The 25,889-nt window shown below is 48.9% G+C and overlaps 1 protein-coding gene across 1 annotated transcript in view; it reads right to left on the bottom strand.

Moving 5' to 3' along the window:
• Positions 1-6,316: 6,316 nt before the first annotated feature.
• HS6ST2 (heparan sulfate 6-O-sulfotransferase 2) overlaps positions 6,317-25,889 on the bottom strand; it is a 130,544-nt gene continuing 110,971 nt past the window's right edge. Inside the window, exon 2 of the mRNA XM_080553587.1 lies at positions 6,317-9,250. Coding sequence (XP_080409713.1) covers positions 8,548-9,250 — 703 coding nt within the window. The 3' untranslated portion in view covers positions 6,317-8,547. The remainder of the gene's footprint in view (positions 9,251-25,889) is intronic.

The raw sequence follows: 25,889 nt of genomic DNA, 5'->3' as shown, positions 1-25,889 counted from the left end.
CATCAAAGTAATTTTAAAATCAATGTGATGCTTGATAAAGAGCCAGCACGACTCCCTCCAGATGGGCAGTGACATCCTGAAAGGCCTTGGGAGGGAGTTAAAATTCTGCAGGCAGCACTTTGCACGCACGGCAGCCGATGCAGCATTCTGTCATCCACAAAAAAAAAAAAAAAAAAGGGAAGGAAAAAAAAGAAATGCATTGCAATGGCGTGACCGGGCGGTGCGGGGAAGCGTGCACCACGGTGCGTGAGTCAGCAGCGGCCGCGGGCCCGGCGAGCTGCAGGCTCTGCACGGAGCCAGCCCTGCAAGCGCGTGCCTCCAGCACGGCCGCTGCGCTCTGAAGGGCACCGAGGAAGCCAGCCAGCGTTCATTTTAATTCGTGCCCTCTCCCTGACCGAGCTCTAGGGCACGGTGGGAGGGAGCAGCCCTGCTCTTGCTGCTGCAAAAATAATCTGTGACCGTTTGAGAAACTGCTTTGGCAAACCGTGCTTCTCCTGCCTGCTCTGGCAATGGGAGGCCAGGTGCGTGCCGAACAGGGCCTGGCAGCCGGCTTATTATTTCGGCAGAGCCCCGTGCGGTGTGGCTGCCCCGGGTGGGATCTCGGCACGGGCTGAGCCACGGCTGCGCCCCAGCTCTCCGCCGTTTGTCTCAGCAACGAGCGGTTGTCCCAGTTTAGACACCCACCGAGGGCAGCATGAACACCCCACCTGGACGCAGGGACGCCTGGCAGCACGCGGCACTGCCTGGGTCCCCTCCGCCTGCGGGTCCTCCTTGCGGAAATTCGGAGTGGGGCGTGCAGGGCCTGAGGGAACTGGCTCTGTGACAGCCTTCTCGTTATTCTCATACATTTTTACAGAATACATTTTTCTGTATTTTAAGAATTAAGTGTATGGCTGCGTTAATTCACAATTCATTACTCCCAATAAGCACCCATATTTTTTGGTATGTAAATAAACAACGCAGCCCCATTAATTTTGCACAGCATCACATTCAGCTCTACGATTTTTAATTACAGGTGAAATAGCAGCTTGTGCAGCCTCCCCATCTCCTCGCTCCTGGAGAGGATGAACTGCTTTCAGCCCCACTCCAGACCCCCCCTCTTCCCCCCACCCCCATCGGCTCCTCAGCAAGAAAAGATCCCGGGGCCAGCACCCTCAGCCTGAGCTGCAGAGCAGCAGGAAGGTGCTGCACAACCCCCTGCTCGAGGCATGACAAGTGATTTAAAGCATTGCTGCTGCTTTCTGACCAGACCACAGCTGCGTGTATGCCGTGAGCCCATCCTGCTCCCCATCTCCAGGGAGGACGGGGGATTTTGCCAAGCAAGTGGTGCCCTGGCACTGACGCCTGCGCTGGGCAGGGTGCTCTGGCTGCAGCCCTGGCCCCCACAGAGCCCAAATCCAGGCGCTCTCCCTCTCCCTCCCTCCTCCCGTGCAGCTCTCTGCGCGGTGCGCCAGGTGGTTTCCATCATGGGGAGGTCACCGTTGCTTGTGAATCCCCCTTGTGAACAATTTTGACATAAAACACCCTTTTCCAACACCTACCGCTGATCTCTCCGGGGGAGAATGGACGCTTGTAAAGAGAGACCAGAGAAATTTTTGTCAGTTCTCTCTCTTTCGTCTGTACGTATTCAGAAACCAAAGGCGCTGCCATCGGAGAGAGGGAGGTGGTGGGTTAGGTGGTGGGGAGACGGAGCCACGTTGGAGGGAACTGCTCACTGCGTTCACCTTCCCACACAAGGAATTAGCCCACCTTGAGCTGGTGGGGAGGATTTGTTTAAAACACAAATACGGAAGACTTATTTTTCTACTGAATCCAAATAAACACCTGCCCATAAAACACCTCTGAGGATGACACCAAATGGGGCAATGCCAGCAGCAAATGCACTGCCCAGAAGCAGTCACAGCACAACTTATCCTCCCAGAGTGACTACATCCACAGTGCTGGGGGAGAAGGGGAGTTCCTGACATTGGCCTTCAACCAAAAGCGGCAGAAATTACTACGAGTGTGGCAGGTCCCAGGAAAACACAAAAATGCCAGCAATGACTGCGAATCTGCGAGTGATCTCTGCAAACAGCTCCGGGGGACACAGCCTTGGTGTGTACTGGCCACAGGTCGTGGCACACGGGGACAACTGGCACAAGACAGCTTCCATCCATCAGTGCCACAGGCGTCCCAACCTCGACACCAGTCTGGCATTATCCAGCTGTGCCAGCGGGTTCCCAGGACGGCCGGGGCTCAGCCAGGGACATGCATTGCAACTCCTTCCCCGCAGAGAGGATTTCGGTTCTTTGTATACTGACAGCTGCAGGGCTCCTGGAAGCAGCACCCTGCAGCCGGGCTTTGCCCTGCTGCCGCCTGGGACGCGACCCGGTGGCGTGGGCCGCGGGGACGGTGCCCGGCCCTGCGTGACAGCAGTTGCAAGGGTTGTTGCCTCCTGCTGCAGCGGAAAGGCCGTAGCAGTTCGGCACAACCCTGCAACAGCGAAAGTCGCACTGGTTTGTGTCTGTGCAGGAGGACAGCCACTGATTTGTGTCTGTGCAGGAGGACAGCTACTGAGGAGCTTTGGGCTCCACAGGGCGCCAGACTCATCCCGGTGTTGCTGATTTCGTTTTAAAAAGGAGTCAAAAGGTGACCCGTGAAAGCCAGGCCTGCAAAATGGTTGCCAGAGAGACACACGGGCTCTGCTCCAAGCATGGGGACAGATCGGCCCCCCGGTGGGAACTCTCCCTGGGGTCGGGCTGCTCAGAGGTGCTGGGGTCCCCCCCGGCTGCGGCTCCTCTCCCAGTAACCGCCTCCCGCCCCGTTTCGCTGAGGGTGCTGAGGGTGCTGCAAGCATTCAGCCAGCCTCCGCTCATCAGTAATCAGGCAGGCGTTGTCTGGCAGCCGGATTAATCCCCCTTTTAATTATTTTGAAACCGTGCGAGATTTCCCAGGCATTAAAGACCACGTCCGCGCCTGCAGATCCCGCAGCGATTATCCTGACGGAACGCTGTCTGTTAAGACGCTTCCCAGCTCGCCGTGCCCGGAGGGGAAATTCCCCATTTCTCCCGGCGGAGCCGCGGTGCTGTGGCTGTGTCCCGGCGAGGGATCGGCCCCCGGGGAGAGGCGGAGGCCGGGCAGCCCCGGGAGGAGGCTCCGAGGCTCCGGGGCTCGGCCCCCCCGCAGCCCGCCCGGGCCCGGCTCCGGCTCCCCCCGGCTCCCTCTGGCGGCGGCGGAGCCGCAGCTTCGGCTGGGTGGCTTTTTAACCCCTTGAACTCGTCCTTCCTTACTCTAGCTCTCCTCACTCTCGAACTTCCAAGAAAATTCACTGTTCGCTGCCAAAAGGAACATTGTGCCACCAGACAGCGAATTTCTGCGGTGGGGCTCCTCATCCAGGTCAGGTAGCTGAGAACTCTTCAGCAGAACAAGGGCTCCAACGAATGCATCCTTCGAGCAGTCATTCACAGCCCTCTGTCCACGAACGTCCACTAGAAAATACAGTTTGCGCAGTTTATAGTTTATACCGAGGTTTATGTCAACAACTTCTTGCAAACGAAAACCTTATTTGCAGTCATACAAAGGCAAATACAAGTTCAGAGAGCTGAGAATACCAAAAAGCTGTTTTCATATTCTGAAAATGAACACAGCCCTCGCTCTAAATGCTTTGATTGCTTTGCATATATATTGTTTCAGCATTTCATTGCTCCCAACACAAGAAGTGATATAACCTCACCTGGCTGGCCTAATGCATCCTTTCAGAGCTGAACTGCATGACAAAGCTTCTGGGTAGAGACCACAGGTAATTTCGCTGATAGATCCTCTTGAAGCTTCGAGCCAAATTTGATTTTGGGCCTAAGCTCGTCACTCAAGTCTCTGGGGATAGCAGAACAGTGATATTAGCATTATGGCAACACAGTTGACTCTGAACTCAAGAAATGGATTAAATGAAATTACACTCTTCCCTGATGAGGCTGGTGGAACGGGGAGATTGCTTCAGGAAATCCAGAATTGAATTTCATAGGTAAGAGTTCAGATGTTTTGCTGTTTGCTCACGACGGTGCCGTGCACGCTGCTCCAACTGGGCACGCGGGAGCCGCGGGTAGCGGCGGGCTGGGATGCCCAGCATGGCTCGGGAGGGCCGGATCCAGCCACAGGGGACAAATGTCCCCCTGTCCCCTTGAGGGCTGCGCTCACGGGCTGCGGGTCCCAGCTCGGGGGTTGGTGGGGAACACGTCCCTTAGCGCCTCGGCACTCTTGATGGCAAAGGCATGCAAGGAAACATGGAGCATGTCCTGTCTCTCGTTACTGCAATTTTAAAATCATGGTGAGCCATTTCTGGATATTAACTCTGGGCAAGCCTTACCTGACACCTGGGACAGCCAGTGTCTCTCGAAGGGGCACTAAAAGCAGAGGAGACTGCACTGCCAAAGGGCCCCCCCACCAGGGTCTGGCAACAACCAAAGCTTTCCCAGCTCCACTCAAACGTTTTGGAGACAGGGACTTTTTTTGTAAGTCAAAGATCTAAATCCAACAACCCCTTAGAAAACATTTCGCAGCAGTCTGGGTCCACAGCTGAAGGTGTGCATTGGATTGTCAGGTTCACTCAATTACCTGATGTTTCTGGCTGAAATTTGAGAGGGGATGTATCGGTTTTTCTTCTCATCTCCTCGGTGATTTTCATGAGCTGAAACATCAGTTGCATTGCATCCATTAGGTCTCATTCATGTCTCTGATCATTTTTGATATTGTGAAATTTTTATAAGTTACATGAAATAGAAATCCAGTTAGCTCACTTTTACTCAAAGATGACACAGTGCAATCAAATATACATTACGCTATACTAAAACATGTAATTATGTTATACAAATAGGTTGCAAAGTTCATTGACAAAAATCAGCTGAGCGATTCCCTTCCAACAACCCCTATGTACTAGACACCATCTAGGTAAGTTTTAGTAAATGCAAAATATTTGCCCCAAATACAGCACTTTGCAAGACCACTGTAGCTATCAACTCCACAGTCTGTTGGAGGGCAAACTGAACAATCCAGCAAAACTGCAGATCAATTTTGTTGCAGAGGCCAAGACGGCTTTTAACATGACAGATTCCTTTTAACATTACAGATCAGTGTTACCCATCTCCTTCTCCCAAGCAGTCCCCAGTTCCACGCCAGCTGCCCCTGCACTGATGCTGGCAGCAATTAGTTCTGCTTCATCCCCGTCTGATGGAAACTCAGAGACATCTCGTTGCTCAGAAGAGTCTTAACATGTGCCCAGGCTTTTCAAAACGTACCAGAGGGCCTGAGTGCTACCTGGTTCATGGATGTAGCTCCTCCGCTTCTAAGTTTGTCCAAACACACCCCCCTTCCACTCCATCCTGCAGCAGAAGTTTTCCCAACTGACAAAGTACTCCTCTCAAAAGGCAACCCCCAAACCATTTGCTTTTATGCCGGACTTCACCGTTCGGTGCTTTTTTCATTGCAGGGAAGCACCTTTTGTGACCTCCATGCCATTAGCAGCTCCACTGGCAGCGCTTCCAGCGTACAAATATATAAAGCCATGTCAGTCAAATGCATATGCGCTGGCAGATCCCTCCATATCCCCATCCGCAACACTCAGGCTTCAAAAAGCCTTGCAGAGAAAACGCCCCACAGGTACTCACAAAAGGAAGGGCACCTCCATCCTTACAGGGAATTGGATTAAGCCAAGGCATAGGCTTCTACAGACACCTTTGAGTCTACCGGCCCCGGTGTGAGTCCTGCTGATCCGAGGGCACATTTTGTAACCACCAAGAAAGGCCTCTATCCAAATCATAAAAAAAAAAACATATTTTCTAGTTGATTTTGGTCATTCTGCTCCTTTTCATCTCATCTGCTTTTGCATATTTGTGCTTGACAATACCTCCGGAAGCAATAAAGCAGGGCGCACTGGAAACTGCAAGGCAGCATCTCCTGGCACCAGCTCTGGTGCAAAAATGGTGGGCATCATACAAAAGAAAAGAACAATCATATGTATACAAACACACATACATGTACACACACAGGAACAATCCCTCAGTGATGCAGACCATTGACAATAATATTTAAAATCAGCAGAAACCACCACTGAGAAAAGCTCAGAAAAGCAGTTAAAACCTGTGCAGTAACTACTGAACAAGAGAAAGTCCAAAGTGGCTTTGCTCTTGAAGGCTGTAGTTTAAATACACTTCAGAAAAGCCATAATTTTAAATTCCTATATTTGCCTGCCAACAGCTATTTCATTTGAGTCAAAATTACCACTCTGAACTGCACAACTCCCAGTGCATCTTCAGATAAAGAAATAGTCACATGAAAATCAGAAGACTGTAGTTAAATTTTATTTATCGGTTCTATTGTTAAATTACACAATCAAAGTCAGTGGATCGGCTTGTAAATCTACACAATAAGACAGCATCTACAGTGGAAATCAGTAGAATTTGATATGATTATGACAAAACGGTATCCTTATATTCGTACATCCCCTATATACAATAAACAGTATACACAAAGAAAATGCAACTAGTCTCTGTAAACCATGCACACCACAGCATAAAAACAAAATGCACCTTCTGCAACAGGCCCTCCAGCTCGCTCATGGTTAAGTCCTGTTTCCAGCAGTGCCTTTCAGTTTTAAGAGCGCATTACTTTCCCCCATAAAAAACAAAGTACAACCGAGACATCATATTGGCAACTGCAGTTCTCATTTAAAAAAAAAAAATGCTGTACACGACATTATTCTCTCTTCTGAGTTGCTAATGCAGGGTATTGGTTTGCAGCCGTGCTTTTCCTTTGCCCCAGGCAGGATTGCTGCCCACCCAGGTCGCAATACGACGTCAGCTGTAACACAACCTTCGGCTAACTTAGGCGCGGAGCCTCGAGATGTTTTTTAAAGCCTCCTTCTGCATTTCATGCCCCCTGCCCTCTTTGTGTATATAATATTACAGGCAAAAGGAAATAGTGCAAGTGAGCCTTGTAAGCATCGTGTATACCGGGACGAAGAATGCCGTTCTCAGGTGCCTCCGTCACCCAGCACCGAGCGGGGAGCCAAGCAGGCGCGCGCGCACCAGCCGCGACCGAGCACGCGGACAGAGATCGCCGTTCAGTGCGAAGCTCAAGAGCGCTGCAGGCTACGTACAAAATTTCTGAACTTGCTGAATTTATAACCAAAGCCTTACAGAGCTTTTTTTTTTTTTTTTTTTTTTTTTGCATAGAGATTATAGGAGCCCCTCACCTACAGCCCCATCTCCTCCCCCTGTTGGTCTTGGTGAGCCTGGTCCTGCTGGGGCCGATGGGGCAACAGCTCCAGCTCCAGCAGTGCCTGCATCCTGTTTCACCATGCAACTTTCTCGTACTGTGTAACTATGGCTATGGTAATACTTGTTTCCATCATTTTTAGTCATTGCGAGTCTGTCGTCACTAAGAAGGGCTCAAGAGTGTAAAAAAAACAGCCCTATTTTTATATTGTGTAGCAAAGATTTACTGCAAGTAAATCCTAATTCAAGTGTAAATCTACTTCTTCAATTGAGCAATTCTCTTTATAATATTGCTGGGATTAGAGATTTTTATGACTTTTTAAAGACACTATACAAATATCCGCAACACAATTTCATCTAGTTTATATCACCAATTATTAAGGAATAATAAGTTCAGCATTACGTATTCTAATGGGTAAGAAAGACCTAAAATTAGATACTGTCACAAGATTATAATTGGTAAAAGGCTTTATGAAACACGAAGATGTGCTGTAACTTCTCCAGAATGGTTAAAATCATATTGACCTGAAAATTTCTGGAAATAATGTCTTTAACGTTGGCATTGAGTTCAGAAAAGTATGTATGTATATATATATTTTTTAATATGAGTTAGACCAAGCTTAAAACTCTAAACAGCAGTAGGTAGAAAAAGTTTAAAATTTTAAATATTTATATAACTAGAGAAATTACTTCTATTCCTTTTAAAAGCCAATATTTTACATAAAACTAGTCAATATTCTTTCTAGACCTTTACTGTTCCCTTCATTGTCCATTCATTAACTTGGTAAATATCATAAGCAGTTGGTGCCCTTTGAAAACACATAATTAAATAAAATTAAGATAAAATCAAAAGGAAAAGGTTTTGCTCATATACTGTATTGTGAGAGTATGTTAAATGCTCATTATTAGGAAATGAGTTTGCTTCCCAGATAGGTTTCAGCAGAGCATCATAAACATTTTCCAGCATCCCATTTTGTATTCATAACTAATTTAAGGATTTTTTTTTTTAAATAAATGTCCAAGCAACCATTTCCGATGAGCTTACTTGGCTCCTGTGTTTCATAAATAATCCAACAAACCTAAAAAGGACAATTTAATTACGCACTAGGATTAAGTGTTCCACGTACAGTACAACATTTACTGCAAAGGCAACTGCAAAGGCAACATTTTAACCTCTTTTTGCTTCAAATATTTAAGAAGCTTAATTTGTCTGGACTACTCTGTCGGCTCCGCTTTGGGTGTTGGGTTGGGTTCTGCTTTGCTTTCGGTGTCCAGCGAGTCTCCTGAGAAGCTCCCCCCACTACCGCCGCCACCGCTCCACGTTCCCTATGTAGTCAGTGCTGGAGCTGTTTTCACCCTGCTCTTTCAGGTGCGCCTGCTTCGCCCTCAGGATCTTGCGCTGCTCCTGGCGTTTCCGCCGTGCTTCCTGGTGCTCCTTCTGCCGCATGTACTGGTACCGCTGCAAAAAAAGGTCTTTTGCATAATCGTACAATTCCATGTCTAAAAAATTGAGGGCCTCGATGCGCTGCTGAGTCTGCCCGTCTATCTCCACGCTGGAGGCCCTTGTGCTATTGTACTGCGTGAACGGCGAGATGAAGTTCATGTTAAAAGTTTTCTCAAAGAGATACTGAGTCTTCCTCTGAAATTCAGTAAGGCCGAAGAAGGCCATGCGCTTCAGGTTCTCCTTGGCACTGTCTAGCAGAACCTTGTTTCTCTGCTCCTCCGGCATGACCGACAGGTTGTAGCATCCCACCAGGCTGAGATCGGACAGCATGCGGACCTGGCGGTTATTGGCGAGGTTGTAGGGGCAATCCATGAACTCCTGGAGGGAGCAGCCCGACCAGTCGTCCCCCGTGTAGCAGCTGGGCAGCTCCTCGGTGGTCGGGGATCGCCCGTCGCAGACGTGCAGGGACGCTTTCCACGTGGCTCCTCGCTGCACGTGGCGCCATTCGCTCAGGTATCGGGAGACAGGGTCACGCAGGATGGTGATATAGTAGAAATTCCTGCAAAGGGGCGAGAGAGGCAGAGCGTTCAGTCTCCTGCGTCTCGAGCGCACGGCATATTAACAATCAAAATCAATAGAAACTTGGAGATGCACTTAAGATGCTTTCAGAAACCCTGCTGCAGAGTGCTCCTCTGTGCGCTCACCTCTCCGAGGCGAAGGATAACTGAACAACGTCCCTGTGGGGGAACAGAAACAGGGATATCTGCACACACGGTGCTCTGCTTAACGGGTTTGCCTCTACACAGGCTGAAGGGAACCCCAAACTTCCATCTGTGGTGGGCTGCCTGTGTAGTAACATGCTCGTGCTGGGCATTAAGAGATGCCCCCCCATGACCCACAATGGCATTATAAAACACCTCCTGCGGTGGAAGCCCGAGCCCAAGCAGGCACCGGTAGCTCTGGCTTTTCCATGGCCACACCACTTACAGCCCCCTCCAGAGGAGGGGCGCAGGCTGCTCCCCAGTCACGCGGGAGCTTCATTTGAGAGCAAAGCGTTGTTTTGTGCACAACCGAGCTGGGCTGGCAACCTTCTGTTGCCTGCAAAGTGCTGCTTATATGACTTGTCACGGTGAGCAGCCGTGGGTCTGAGCTGCACAGGCCCTACAACAGTGCTATGCCTGCAAGGAGAACGTTTCCTGTAAGACATTTCCTTTCACAGGCCAGATAAATGGGACGTCCCCAGCAGACCCAACCTCCTTGAACTGAAACGAAGATCACGGAAAAGCCCAGGCAAACACCATTTTATCCTCCTGCTTTCACCTGATACAAAGATGAGAGAGGATAGAGAAGTAAATAACAGGAAATTGAACGGTGCATTACAGTGCTTTCTAACAAAAGATATTCCGAGGGAAGCGGAGGCTTTTGTTCGGAGCAGCAGGATGGTGGCACACACAGGGAGGCTGCACGCACGGCTGTGACATGACAGCACGTGCCAGGGCAGCACCAGAAGTGCTACGGGCTGGACTTCTCGTGGGGAATGTCCCTGCCCGGTGCCCAGAGGCAGCAGGATGCCCCGCCACACAGTGCTGTCAGGGTAAGGGCAATCTGCTTAAGTAAACTGAATTGAGGCAGCTCAATAAGCAAATAGCCCTGCCAGGGAAGCTCGCTCCTCCAGGATGAGGACACAGAGCAGCGTGTGCCCAGCAGCCCCGAGCCCCCAGGCTGGGACTGCCACGTCCTGGGCGCTGCGCGGGGAGGAGACGGGGTATTTCTTTGCTCTCCAGGAGACATCGTGGCTGGCCACCCGCAACCAAGCCTTTGTTCCCCGTCGTTTCCTTCAGCAGAAAAGCCACTAGATGTCAATGTTTTACAGAAAATTGTCTCTGGGTGAACTCAAAAGTGAATCACAGGCTCTGAAAGCATCCAGCAGCATGGGGGACAGGAAGCACAGAGAGTCACCATTCCCCTCCTCTTTTAGAGCATCCAAGCTTATAAATGATTAAATAAAGGGAAAGTACAATAAACTTGCAAAACCAAATACAGCCAAGGAGCCTGATAAAGCATCAGTGGCCGACACAACGGCACCTCATGTCTGGAGAGCCAGGACGCCACGATCGGCACTGCCACGTGTTTGCAGGCTCACCATGGCGCTGCTGCAGCCACCCCAGGCTCCGAGGGCTTTGAACTCAGAAGCAAACATGTTTGGTGAGCCAAGGCCCCTGCCATGGTCCAGAGGAAGGTAATTTTTCCCAAAGCATCATTGCAAAGCGTGGGCACAAAGAACATCTCCAAGGCAAACCCAAGCCCCTTCTTTAACAGCTGCCAGAACTCCTCGCAGTTGGATCCAGTTTACTACCATCCTGCGCTAAAATAATGACCCGATCCCTCAAGCAATAACAAGTTAGTACCGTAGCTGTGGCATGCCTATATGTAACATATAGTATGACCAAAGAGGCCGTAGCAAAGCCCTGCTTACCCTTCTTGTACCAACCGGCCGCGCTTTCGCACCATCAGCGGTTTGAGGAGGCTGGGAGCAGAGCGGGATGCAAGAGCGGGGTGCTGCTTGCTGAGGGACACGGCCAGCAAACCCACATGCTCTAAGGTCATCACAGCAATCGATGGGGAGTTAATGCAAGAAGGAAAACAAATCCCGAGCCAAGATCAATGCAGTGAGCATTTTATCATAGCTCAAATTCTTCAGCCTCTCTCCTTTTGTGCTCTTTGGTCATAGGCAGTGACAAAGCGCCTCTCTTTGCTGCTATTGTAAAAACAAAAGAATGAATAAAATGTGTATGTTGGTGGAAGAAACTGTGTCGTAATGGATCACCATCACCCTAGGCGGCCGATCGCCTCATCCAGGCAAATATCTCCATCAGCACCTGTCAAGGGAAGTTGAAGGGGACCAGGTGAAGGAGGCTGAACGAAGCCGCTTGCTGGGCTCTGCAGTGAGGACGGACGTGGCCGGGCTCCCTCCAGCACCTTGTGCTCAGGAAACCAGGCTGTGGGCAGGCTTATGGGACGCCCCACGCAGACCCCGTAGCTCACCTGCTCTGAAGCACAGTACCCTACAACCAGGCCCAGCACTGTCCTTCTTATTTATGCCATGTCATACTCTGCTTTGTCAGCTGCTGGGCCCATCTCAGCTGTCCTGTGCATTTCTCCCCTTCTTCAGTCTCCCTGTTAAAATTCTACTGGAAACGGCACCATTCCTTTTGGGAACACCAGCTTTTGGGTTAGCCCCAAGCCACACTGATCAAAGTTCAAAATCATGGCAGCTCCAAAAAAGCAGCCACACTGCTGTGCGTTTATCTGAACTGAGCTTCAAAAAGTCACAAACGCTTTAATGCACCATCGAGTGAGAGCTGTGCCGGAGACGGATTCGGCCATCGGTGCTCAGAACATCCTTCTGCTGCAATTGGGAGGCAGATTCAAAGCTTTGCAATTATTTTTAGCTCCGTACGTAACAGCTTGTTCCCTCTGCTACCTTAACAAGGGGGTGTTGAGCTCCTGCCCATTCCTTGAAGCTTGTGCTTCAGAGCCCGAGACAATGTTTGCAGGTAGAGCTCAGACTTTACTGTGAATCATCCCTCCAGCTTAAAGAACTGCCCTCTTCAGAAATACAGGTTTCCTAATAAAGTTTAGTTGGATGCCTATGAAGCAGAGAACAAAAGTTGCTCGCAGGCAGCTTCGAAAGTAGGTTGACCCTGGGGCCACCAGGAATCTGTGATGGTACGACAGTCGCTTGTTCCTTTCCTGGTAGCTCCCTGCACACAGCTATTTCCTGAGGACCGTGAGCACCGAGCGGTCTCACGATGCTGAGTTTGCTCCCTGTGCTAAACCAGCTGCTCTGCTTGTCACATCATTGCAAGGTTAAAGCGAGAGCATTTTTGGGAGCAACGAACTATTTGCACATGAACCATTTCCGTAGAGGAGCTCGGAAAAGGTCAGAGGCTCTCTTCAGATAAACGCCCAGCTCACAGCTCACACACCCTCCACCAGGGTGAGAAAGCTGAGCCAGGGAGGCTGTGATCCAGCGGGTCCCACACCACACCACTCTTCTGCCTGGGCTCTGATTCAGCTTTATGTGCAGCCCCGGCACGGAGGGCCTCTTTACCTGCCCTAAGAGAGCAAAAGACAAACCAGCTCCCAAACCAGCCCTGGTGCTGGCTAGAAATAGGAAATTCTTGGTGCTGTGTTACTTCTACCACGTGTGGGAAGATTTTTGCTAAAAGTGACCGAGCAGAGCACGCAGTCAGTGCGCAAACCTGCTTTCAGCTGTCCAGTTCCTCAGCCCACAGCAGCCCCTTCTCTTTCCTGCACAGACCTCAGAGAAAATAAGAAGCGAACTGAAACCTCAAAGACCTCCGGTGAAATCTCTCTGAGGGGTTTATTGAGATGGAGCCATCTGCTCTCTTTGAAAGATAATTCTGTGGTCATATAGTGCATCTGTGCCATGCCGTTCCCCACCTTCCCCACCTCTGCCTAGCACAGGGGCTGAATGAGAATCTTCTTTTTTTTTTTATTTTTTCAATCTAATGATTTTTTTAAAAAGCATCCTCGTAGCAAGCTTCTAAAAGCAACATTAAAGAAAAAGAAAAAAAAGGCAAATTGAAGTCAAATTGAGGAGGTGTGAACCCCTAGGGGATGACAGCACTGAGTAAAGTCAGAGACTTCAGAGCACGTGGGGAGCCTGCAGCTCCCTCGCTCCTGCTTTGCCACCCCACCACGAGCGGCCTGGCAAAACCACTGACAGCTGAGCAACCTCGGGTCTGAATACAGCACCCACCTAGGGGCTTTACCTATTGCGCCTGCTCCCAGGGAAGGACACCTTAACCCCAATGGAAAGGCTTCAAACCACTGCTTTGGGGCCCAAGAGAACAGTAATTCCACAAGGACAACAACTGGGGGGGGGTTGGCTCCACCCGTATGAGCCCTTTCAGGTCCTGCTGGTGCCACGGCAGAGGAATATCGATCTCCGTCAGAGGACAGAGGCTGTTTAATTGCTCTTTGAGGCAGAGGAAGACTGGAGGTCGGGTGCTGGCAGCTGCCATGCCTTCAGCCTGGAAACCTGAGCCTGGCTTGATGGAGCCGTGAGCTAGGAAGCGCGAGATGGAAGCTGAAAGCTAACCACCTGCTCAACGTTACATCCATTAGCGTACGGATAAGCAGGGGAGGGACCGAGTGACCTTCTCCCATTTCCCCTAAGAGATGAGGCTGTAGCACGAGGGGCTCCCAAAGGCTACAGACGGGGAGAAACCGACAGCCCTTGCACAGGGAGCACTGCAGCCCTGACATCCCACTCAGACCGTGCCTGGGGGAAAGGCAAACCAGGACAACAGAGCTTTGGTGCACGGCTGAGGAAGCAGAGCTGTGATTAGCAGGGGGAAATACTGGGACAGTCCCATTCTCCCAGCAAAGCTAAGGCTACCCTTTAAAACTTGCTCGAGCACATCAGTTTGCATCTAGGTCAAGCTCATCCAGGTGGTAAGCCTGGCTAAGACGGTTTGGACATGCAGATGGGCTCGTGCAATGAATGGGAGGCAGTTTTGCTAAAGTGTCTCCAACGCTTTGGTTGAAGACGGGGGAGAAAGGGAAATTTGGGAATGTTTCCTATTCTAGGAGATTTTTTTTTTCACAGCAGGTCAGCTTACAGACTTTGTCGTATATTAACAGGGCAGTGCGAAACCAAATTACACCACAGGTGAGGACAGACATTTTGAAAGGAAAGTCTCCTTTGAATGGAAAGGGCAGGGGCAGAGGGACGGATGAGATTTGTATCACGTCCAACAGAAAAGCAAATAAAATGAAATAAAACCCTGCAGCAGGGATTCTGCGTATGAAACTAAGGATTAAGAACTGAGCTACTGAAAAAAAAGAAAAATAATTGTATGGTTGGTGACTCGGCACCAGGAACAACGTGCAATCAACCAGAATTGACTAACGGCACAAGGACGACCAACATCCTCACCGCTCTCCCCATAAACTGAACTGATTTATAAGAGTATTCTTTTCATCTTTAAAACCTGAGCTGTTGTTTTGTTTTTGTTTTTTTTGAGACAGCAACTCTTCCTCTTCTATAGTTCATCTGATGAGAGGAAGACGGTCCTACACATGGGTCCAGATCCTGTCTTTGCTCCACCACCACTCCAAAACCCCGCTGCAGCAGGCTCCACGCTCTTCCCTTATCCTGCACCACGCGCAAAAGGTTTGTGCACTGCGTAACTTTACAGCGTAGCTATGGAAGGTCAGAAACACCGGCGGTGCAAGCCTCGCAGCACCACAGGTTAGAAATCCTCCACGTGCAATTCCAAAGCTGCCAAACCCTGCAGCTGATGTATTTTAACTTTCAGCAGACGGGGCACGAGGCCGGCGTGGCGTGGGTCTCCCTTGCCCATCCATCATCCCCACCACGTCTCCAGGAGAAGTCAAACTCAATTACATCAGGCCGGCTGCCCAGAGCGCCTGGCTCCCAGTAGGTGAGGTTAATTCCCATAAAGAGTGGCCCACCGAGAATTTGATTTGCTAATACTGCAAATTGTTCCTCAAAGAGAAATACCCCTGCTGCCTCATTTGTTAGAGGCAGGCATCTGTCTGGAGATCGCTCGGAGAGAAGCAAAATGTTCATTTAATACTGTGACTCACCCGAATCCTTAACAAACCGTGTCACCTACGGACGCAATTGAAAGGATGGGGTGAACATCCTGGTGACAGCCCTTCCTGCTCCGACCAAGCATGCTTGGGAAAACCCCTTCATTCGTAAACCCCCCAAACGAGAGTACCACTTCCAGGCTGAGAGATGCTCACGCAGGACAGTTTGCAGAGGCTAGGCCAAAATATTTGGCAAGCTCTCACCCACATCGCTGGGAATCAAACGCTTGCATCTACTCCAGATTGGTCCCAGATGCTTCACATCAGTGATTTGGATGACAACAGAAGCAGCAGCTGAAAAGCATCACCCACCCACTTCCCACAGTGCTTCCCCGTGCTCCCAGCCCAGGGGATGAGGGAAAGGGCCCCGCTGCTGACTGTGGCAGCACGGCGGGGGGCTGCTGTGCTCCCCAGGAGCTTCGGGAGGAAGCTCTCACGCCCAGCATCCCACAGTGGCAGTATGCACGGAGCAGGATCATTGCAGCCGGTCTGCCGCCCTCACCTTCTATCACCCCTATCACCTCCCCACCTCAGCCCCCACCCCGAGTCCACCGGGTGCCTGCTCAGGGACCCAGCCCCGTCTTCTCCCCCGCAGCCTCGATGCGGTGGATGCGCAGCAGGCGGGCCGGGAGCAGGGCCGGTCCTATTGCTTTGGCTACGAAGTGAGACGTCTCTTCGTTCCATCATTTCAAACCAAATGCCCAGATCCGCCTCGTCCAAAATTCAAAGTACAGCCAAATCTAGCTGCATAAATGACACCCTATTAAAGAAGCGCGTCTTGAAAGTGCAAACTTTTTTTTTTTTCCTCCACAAGCAGTTCCTACAGCAGTGGCTAACGCCACCCCCTGTTGCAATACCTGGCGGAGGTGCTGTCAGAACAGCAGCATTCCCTTTTACAGCTATTTATAAGGTCAAATATAAAAAATATGGGAAAGGGGAGAAGGAGGAGGAAAAAAACCCTGCTCTTCTCTGCAGCAGTCTGCAAAAGTACACACACATGGACTTATATTCCTTTACTCTGGTCTCAGTATGGCACAGGAGAATCATAACATGCATTAGCTCAGAACATGGGCCTAGGAGGAAAGGAGATAAGTATTTCAGGGCTGTGAATTAAAGCCTTTAGCAAATGTAAATTTACATTTCCTCTAAGTAATCATTATGTTTTCACTTCTATCAGCACCCAATGAATCACAGAGATGTTTTGTCTAGAAACACTAATGGTGGGGGTAGGAAGCCAGCAGCCTACCCACAGTAGCTGCAGCAGGAGAAAAATGCCAGAGGAACCCATAAAAAGGAGCTGGATTTTGCAAGAGTGGCAATTACACCAGCCCATCATTGCCCATGAAATTATCAAATGGGAAAGATTTGCAAAAAAGCAGCACTTTAGGCACAGAGGAAGGCAGCATTTGAAGATTTTTTCAGCTCAAGGTACCTGTTCATATATGTGCGGAGCTGGCACCTGGAACACAAGTATACTGACAATAAGGTTTTAAAGAAGTAAAAAATATGCAGCCTCACACACACACATGCTCCCAGCTACCCTCACGCACAAACTAATTGTCCACAGCATTGCCTGCGCAGGGGAGAGCTGCCCTGCAGATTTGCCGGAGTGGTATTAATTTCATAATTGCCTGTATTATTAAGATCTCTGCAGGATACCCTTGCACACAACCAATTCAGCAAGAACAGTAGCCTTTTTCACTTTTTTTTTTTTTTTTAAGTGGTGGATAAAAAGAGAAGCGAGCTTCCATTTTTAGACTCGGCAAACAGAAGGGTGACTCAGCGGCTGGATCCGTCCCCGAACTCGCCGCCTCCACCCAGGAGCCTCGCACGGGAGAGGTGGCAGCGCCCAGACCCATCCGCCCGGCCGACGGGCTGCAGGGAAAGGGGCCGAAGCGCCTGTTGGCAACACCCATCGCCCACCACCACCCACCCAGCAGCAAAGCTTCCCACCTCATGAACTTCATTACACGATAGAGGCGTCTGGATGGAAGGCGGCAGCGGTGCTGAGGCAGCCCGCTCTCACTCTTACTGGGACCCTGGAGCCGCACGTGGGAGGTAAAACCCAAGGGAAGAGAGGAGCTGGCAGGGGAGCCCCAGCTAAGAGCACGTCGCACTTCCCCTCTTGCTAGGTGCTGAGCTGTAGTGATGCTGAATTTGTGGGGTTTGCCTCCAGCGTCAGGCAAGGTCTTGGCTTTTTAAAGAGCCTTTCTTGCCACAGTCAGTTATTCCTTAAAAAACAGGTTGCAGAGCACAATCCTGCCCTTAATGCACGCTAGGAAGAATACAGGTGTGGGTGACGTCTTTTGAAAATTCACCACCTGAAATCCACGTGAGTACCAGGAGCAATCTGAAATCCACATATGTACCAGGAACGCCTTCCCACTCCCCGTGCAAGGAACCACGCGGGCGCCGCAGCACCATCCCCGTCCCCAGGAGCTGTGTCGCACGGCACCTCCCCGGCGCACGGCAGCCGGCACCTCCCCGTCCTCTCCTACGGATTCATTAGAAAGCAATGGCAGACCTCCCAAAATGAAAAGGCGGGCCGGCTAGGCTACTGCAAAAGAGCTGGTGAATAACCACAGGATGTTGCCATAAATCAGATATTTACTACAGTATTTACCCTATCTAAATGCTGTTGCAGGAATTGGTTTCAACTTGTAACTGATATTTCTGTGGCGTGGAAGATAGAGGTTTGCAAAGCCGACGCTCCATAAGCAGCGGTTTACAGAGATGGAATAGTGGCAGTTTTTCATTTTCCAGAGTCCGCTCACCCTTCCAAAAATCTTAATGCCTCATTGATTCATAATACAGTACATAAAGATTTCATTTTTTCCTGCCCACAGTGATATATTATGGAGGCAATCTATTTTGCCACTGAAAAGTTTGCTTAGTAGAAAAATTTGGAGTTTTGACATTCAGGAAATTACAGTCATCTGTAAAGCACGATTGATATGCCAAGGCTAACATTTTCATTGCACTTATGGAGCCAGGATAACTATGCTAAGATATTTATCATATTCTAAAAAATTCCAGGTTCTTGTTTATAAAAAGTGTATATTTAGTATTAAAGAAAAAGGCTTCATCTTTATATTCATATACATTTTAGATACGCCTTAAACGCGCTAAGCCACATATTCTCTGACCGGATGAAAATACTTTAATAATTTAACAGAAATCAGTACTTCAGATAGTCTCTGCTTCGCGGTGACTTTTCAAGCAGGCGGCGCACAGCCGCGCATGCTGCCACGGTGAGCGGCACCAAAGCAGCACGTGGGATGGGGAGAGCTGCTCTGAACCTGCCACCAAACGGCCACACAAACAGGACACGTGAAACTAAGGATCAGTGAACCCCGCGCACTTTACTTGTAAACTCTGCTGTTAATATCGTCTAGGAACAAGACGGCTTAGGGGGTCCCAGTCTCAGCTCAACACATTTATTTGTCTTTTTTGTGAACGTGTGAAGGCGTATTTAGGAGCTGTATCTATCCTATTTCCTCAGCACTCACCGTAATTTCCTAATCACTGCTTGAATCATAGTGACATGCCTCCCAACTGCTTCCTATATAAAAATACGTACTGTTCAATAGCCCTGCCCCAACACTTGAGAAATCTCAGAGCTTTCAAGATCATAAACATTATCTTCGAGAACTTCATATATCCCACAATGGGGAATTAACTCCAGAGAGGTGTTTATAAAATCATTTGTTACTATATCAGATCTAAATCAATTCTCTTCAATAATACATAAAAGATCAAGGTTTGGCTCGTGAGAAAACGTAAGGCTGATGTTCATTCCTTCACAAGCCATTTGCAGATAATCTCCCATATGCCAGCTAACGTAGCTCATGATAGGTTACACAAGAATGCTTTTAAAATCAAAAGCGAACGTATATACTGTATAATAAAAGCACATTAATGCCACTTATATTTTGCTTGTCATAATTATTGGGCATACAGAAACGCAAGGAAAAATCTTTCATAGTCTTTCTAAAATTTTGTCAAAGGAAGGCATCTATTGAAAATGTATTTGAAATGTAATTAATGAACTGATACTAATATATTCTCATTCCTATTGCTGAAAGGGGCTGAGGAATGGACAACGTATTTATAGCTGCAGCTTGCTACAATTTTAATTTCAGCTTTCATTGATTTCATTTAGCACCACGAGATTGTATAATGAAGAAATCTGTATCAATTGAAAATACCAAGTGTGCTCCTGCCCCACTAGGGCACTTCAGTAATATCACGTAATGAAAGGGGATTCTCATTTAATTGAATTGGAAATGAAACACATATTAGCTAAGAAAACTTAATCAGCGCAATAATATTAAAATGGGCCACTCAGACAAACTATTCTGATTAAGTCACTTGCAAACATTTCTGTAATCATCACTGAGACTTGTGGCGTTAATGATTTAAACTCACTTTTCTACTCCAGGGAACAAAACTGTAATTTCACGGTAGACAATTAGAATATTTTAAACCTTCTCTCACACGTTACAACGGAGTCTCCTGGCAAAAGCACAGGACCCAATCCTGCAAGGAAATGTCCAGAGCCTCAACGCAGAAGAAGCCTGCATGAATGCCAGCGTGTCGTCAAACTGTTTGATTTAAGCCAGGAGACAGCCCAGAAAGCACCTCATGTGCTCACTTGCTGGTGAGCCCTCCTGAAGTACTCACGGCAGCTCCTTTGCTGACTTCATCTTTAATCTTGACTAGTTGCTGATAGCACACACCAATGCACCGTAAAGCTGTGAGCTTTAAATATCTCCCAGCAGACCAGGATTTTAAAAAATCTCACTCACCCATAGTTCACATAAATGGATTTAAAATGTTTGTGGAATAGCAGAATGCATTTCTAATAAAACTTTGCCGATGTATTTGTTGTGCCAAAGCTCATCTGGGAGACGTTTTTATTTCAGCTAAGCAATCAAGAATTTCCAGATATCACAAGAGGAGCAGAACATCCCGTTTCCAACGTCTGCTCATTCCGCCGCACGCATTTAGTAAAAGCATGTTTTACTTAGTCTGAATTAGTTACAGCAATGCCCGTAGAGAGGCACTTTTGTGGAAAGTGACACTTTTGCCTCTTACACAACCCTGAACCAATGCAGGGATATGTCCACCACGTTGTGTTGACAGGAGGACCGTCTACACGGTCCAAGCGTGTGACCTGCCTGGGAAGCAGAGACCGAGCTGGCAATACCTAATCAAACGCTTTCCTGGTGGTCAGCGAAAGCACATTCAGCACAGATATCAGCTAAGACACATTGCGTTTTTACGGATTTCAGATGCCTCCTACGTTGTTCATTAATCTCTCGCATTAAGACGTTCAGAATCCAATTTTAGGGCAGCCAAAACCAAATTCTGTTTTTGCATCTTTTTCAGTGCCACGGAGCAAACTCCAGCCAAACTGGCAGCTGCACTGAGGTCACTGAGAAGAGGAGACGCAGCAACCTGGGCCAGCCGAGGAGAGGAGCCCAGCTCCCTTCTGCACGAGCTGAAAGGGTGACGACCAGCTGGGCAAAAACCACTTGAACGCACAGCCCACAAACGACACTGTTTGCTCTGCCTCTCTCGCAGTGAGAACCCCACAAAGATGGACCAAAACCTGACCTTTTCCTGAGCATCCTCTTGCCGTGATTCTTAAGCCCTGAGCCTGCTGCGCTCACCATCCTCAGCTTCCCAGGCAGAGAGCTAACCAAATAGACGGTGCTTTGAGCCCAGCTGGAGAAGCCTTGCTTAAGATAGACGGCATATCCTTAAAAACACCTTAAAAACAAACTGATTGCAACTGAAGCCAAAGCAAACCTACCAGCCAGAACAAAACCAGGAGAGGCACCACCAGCCCAGCCCCAGCACGACCAGCCTAACACAAAACAAACATCTGGTCAAGAAGCGTCCGTGTGTGAAAAAGGCTGCAAGCCACCTCTTTGGCATCTCTATCCAGGCTGCTCACATTCCTGCTGATGCTAAAGGGAAGCAGACAGATCTAGCTAGAGAACTACAGTTCTCCTCTTTGAGGACTTTCTAAACATCAAATGAGCCCAAGCACTGAATGAGTGCATTGAATCAGCACAAACCGTACTTCATCCAATAAACCACAAAAATCCAGCGTTATTCAGTGAGGTTCACAGGTCCTTCCAAAAGAAGCTGCAATTGTTCCCATCCCTCCACCCTACTCCTCAAAATATGAAAAAATGGCAAAACACTCCCCTATAAGCAGCAGGAGATGGTTCAAAATGGCATCATTCTTATCCGTGAGCATCTCCCGCATGGTTTTCAGAAGACACAGTTCTACTCCTGCACGGATTATATGCTGGCTAAAAATGTGTGTGACATTTTAATTATCAAGTACAAATGTTACTGCAAGCAAGCAATGAAACAGATGGTGTCCTGAATTTTACAGTACAGCCACATTTTCCAGCTCAAATTTACAGTTCACCGATCAGGGAGCTTCAAGTCCTGACTTTACTGCGTTCCCCCTCACCATCTGAACCACTGCAGCCAACGATGCTGGGAGCGCAGCTTTGGGAGCAGAACCACGATACAAGTCAACTTCCTCCAAGTAAACGCACAATCTGTTTCCAGTGAGGAACCAAAACAGGGCACAAATCTATACACCTCAAAAACATGGCATGCATGAAGTGGGAGAGTACCGTTGCCTTGGAAAAAGAATAAAGAGACGAAAGAACAATTGCCCTGCTCAAGGGAGCAGAGAAGGAGACCTCGCTACTTCCATCTCAGTGAAGGACTTGCTGTGTTTAACTCCGTGCTTCCTTCAGTGAATCCTGCCTGTATCAGCTACCGGCCCCCAGATCTCCTCCTCTTCCCCTCCGGTGTGTTCTGCAGTCCTCTTGAAGGCGAAGGGACACGAGTGAATGCGCTTCCCTTCAGGACCTGTCAATGCAGGGTCCCACAACACCACGGGGTCAGAGAGCAGCACGCATTTCTGTCATGTATTTCTTTTCCTCCTTTGTTACCAAAACCTATCTATTTATATAAACGGAGAAACAGGAGTTGCAGGAGAACCTAAGTACAAGTGTCACACAACACGGAGAGGGGAAGGAGGACTTGGGGTCCCCTTCAGCTGACCACAGCTCCCCGGGCATGTTCAGCTCTGTCTGCATGTTATCCGTGATGGATAGCCTATAGAAGACCCTTGTCAGGCTGCATCTGTCCTGTGGCTTTCACAGATCTTCTGTAACCCCTTACTGAAAGCAACGAAGGGGGTGAGTGCTCCTGGGCTTACAGCACCGTGGCAAACAGCAGGAGCTCATAACCCAGCTCAAGCAATGCAGGAGGAGACAGCATGTGTCCAGGGACAGGGGGGAGGGAGCTGCAGCAGCTTCCTCGGAGTTCCAGTCAGAAATAGGACGAGTTTTCGGCTATCACTGTCCTCCTTGCAGCCAGGCTATTTCCCCTGTCAGGCTGAGGAACATGCACTGCCCTCGCTGAAGGGGCTCCTGATATAACAGGCTGTGGCAAAACTTCATCTCTGAGAGCTCTCCTAATAGTCTGCTCCATTCATCTTCACTACTGCAAGCCTAAAACCCAAAGGGGAGCCACTGCCTGGGCTTACGGCATCACGGCTGTAATTACCACGAGGAAACATTTTCTGGGAAGGTGTCCCAGAATATAATATGCTGAACATTTCCTCTCGCCACTCACAATACCGAGTAATAACCCCTTCTCCCAACATCAGCGCTCGGCTGCCCTCCAGCCACCTCTGGGAGGACAGGCACGCTCTCCCCGCAGTGCCCAGTCTCCAGGGATGGGCACGGGGCAAAGCTGTTCCCACCGGCTGCTCACAGATGCAAAAGCACAGCCAGCCCTCACCTGACAGCTCACTTCTTAACAAGAGGGTGAACTATCCTCTTTTCTCACGTTTCACCTTCTTGCAGACATCCCCTGTGACGTGCAAGTACTTGTGCAAAGGCAAGTGGCACGGTGAGATACTGTATGGCCAAGGCACAGCCCCTTGGGGACCCCAAGCTCTTCCAATTTTGCTCAGAAATGCATCCAGGAACAGAGTTTTGGAGGCTCCACAGCCAGGCGGCGATGCTTGGTTCACCCTGCTAGCTGGAAAAGCATTTCCTGGGAGGGCTTTGCCTTTTGCACGCAGACATGCTTGCTGCCACTTAATCCAACAACGTGCTGGCACCCAGAGCTGCAGACGGCGAGCTCCGTGGTGCTCTTCCAAGCCCACCTTGGAGACTTGGGGACCTTGGGGGCTTCTTCCTTAGAGGGAGGCAAACAGGGAGGCTTGCAGAGCTGGAGGGAGCCAAGGGCAGAGTTTGCCTTGGAGCACGGGTGCTCTCATGATTGCTTCTCCCCCGAGTAACAGGGAAGCCCACCCAGGGCTTTGTTACCAGGGAGAGAAGCCAAAGCACCGGCTGGCACCACCGACACCGCGGTGCAGTCTGGTTTGCAGCAGATCGATGCCGTCTTGTTTGAACTCAGCAGACGGGCGCTCCAGAGGATGAAGAAGTGCAGCACAACAGTGCAGGTTCTGCTCAGTCACGCCGGCAGCTGGATTGCTCAGATAAATAAACCTGAAAATCAACTGCTTCTGAGTGACAATGGCCTCTTCCTAGGTGTCCATTCCCGGAGGGGTTAATCTAAACCAATCTAATTTCTTCCTCAAATTGCACAAAATCCAATAAGCGCCAGGCAGCAGTGTCTTTTCCCATTTAGCAGATTAAGAAACTGTGTTCTACTGACTTTATCTGAACAATTCATTCCCACGAAATTACACCGGGCTTTGAACCTGAGGTTGATACACTCCATTATATCCGCAGGCTGAGCCATCCGCTGAGAGGCCAGATTAATGCACTGCCAAATGCCACCTGAGCAAGGTTTCCTGGTGAAGCGTCCAAGCAGGGACGTGGACACGAGCAGCGGGGTGCAAAAGGTCTCCCCCCTGCTCACGGCAGCTGCGATTTGTGCCAGGGCTCAGCAGCATCTTTAACTACATCCCGGCCCCACTGTCATTAAAACAGCAGCACCTGCATAACTCATTTCAACATACTGAGACTGGGCTTCTCTTCACATTATTTTAAACAAAATGACACTTTCTCTAGACACTTAAATGCGCCCCAGTCTCATCGCATCAACAGAGGAAGCATATTTTTTCTGTTTATGTGAAAGGTGATATTGGATGCATCATACATTGAAATCGTTTGCTGGCTTCCTCGCTCAACATAAATAAGAGGAAAGAAAGTCAGAGAAGATTGATTTTAAAGATGTATACATATGCATGCCCATTCTCTAACCTAGAACATTATTAAATTCTTTCATATATTCATGTGAGGACTGCAAAAGATTGTGAAAGTAGTGATGCTATCACTCATACTTCTCCCCAAGTAAGGATTAGGGAGCTTTTCTCCTAATAAAAGCTATACATTTGAGTAATACATGCCCATCCAAGCTCTAGTTAGTACCAGCCAACACATGTGGGGCACACAGCTCGCATCCCAGTGTTGTGGCACAGACCTGCCTGCAGCCCAGGAGTTGGACCTGGCTGCCCAGAAGAGCAGGAGCGGGATGGAGCAGCTTTGCTGGCGCAGGGCTGGCACGGAGCACATGCTGAACCTCCCTCCGCCTGCGGTACAAGGTGCTAGGGCAGCAGCCCAAAGGGCGCAAGACTGAGCACGAGATCTCTCATGCTTGTCAAAGCGTTGACCTTTTCACAGCTATTAAATGCTTTTTAACTTGTGAAGCTTCCACAGGTCTGAGCATCCTCTACCGAAACCACATCCCGTGCGCCCCCTCCAACCACCTCCCAGCCCCAGCAGAGCTGAACCACAGCCAGGCCCCACCTAAGCTACGTTACCCAAAGGCGTTGCAGAGATCTGCTGGATTGCAAGTGATGCTAAATTCATCTAAACAGCTTTATTTATGAGTGGTGTTACATCCCGCTTCCTGGGCAGACAGATCTGCCACTAGAATTGCCTTTTTCTGCCTGCAGAAACTGTAAGTCTGCATCAACATTACATGATTATTTTAAAGATGTTATTTAGATAGCTCCATGGTAATGTGTATGTACACCAACCCCAGCCTTGCAGAATTTGCATAGCAGAATTTTTATCACGCTTCTTAAAGATTAATAATTTAAAGCAAGTTGTAACTGTGCTAAGATTTAGTCTTACGTTTTCATCACTGCTTTATATTCTCATAAATATCCAACATTCCCAAGTATATAGGAACCTGAAATGGTATTCAAGAGGAAAAACTGCAACCAATATATCTTCCATTTATGGAATTGAATATAAGATCATATTCAAAGTGCTGCATTTACTGTCTGATTTTGAATACATAAAATATATAGCCATTACAAATTCACCTTTCATTGCAAAGCTTTGTTCTTGTAGTGACATAACTTATTGCCAGATTAGAGCCCTAAGTAGAGCTAGACCGTTTTTCATCTTCTCCGTTCCCACAAACACGACTCGGAGAGACAGGTCATGCTCTCTATCAAAGTTGTGCTTACCACACAGCAATATTGCAACACGTCCCATTATAGTTATGTCTGCAGAGACTGTGAG

Source organism: Anser brachyrhynchus (assembly GCF_964034855.1).
Source record: "Anser brachyrhynchus genome assembly, chromosome: 13".
Taxonomy (NCBI): Eukaryota; Metazoa; Chordata; class Aves; order Anseriformes; family Anatidae; genus Anser; species Anser brachyrhynchus.
Note: the sequence above shows the minus strand (reverse complement) of the source record. Positions and strands in the feature narration are given on the sequence as shown.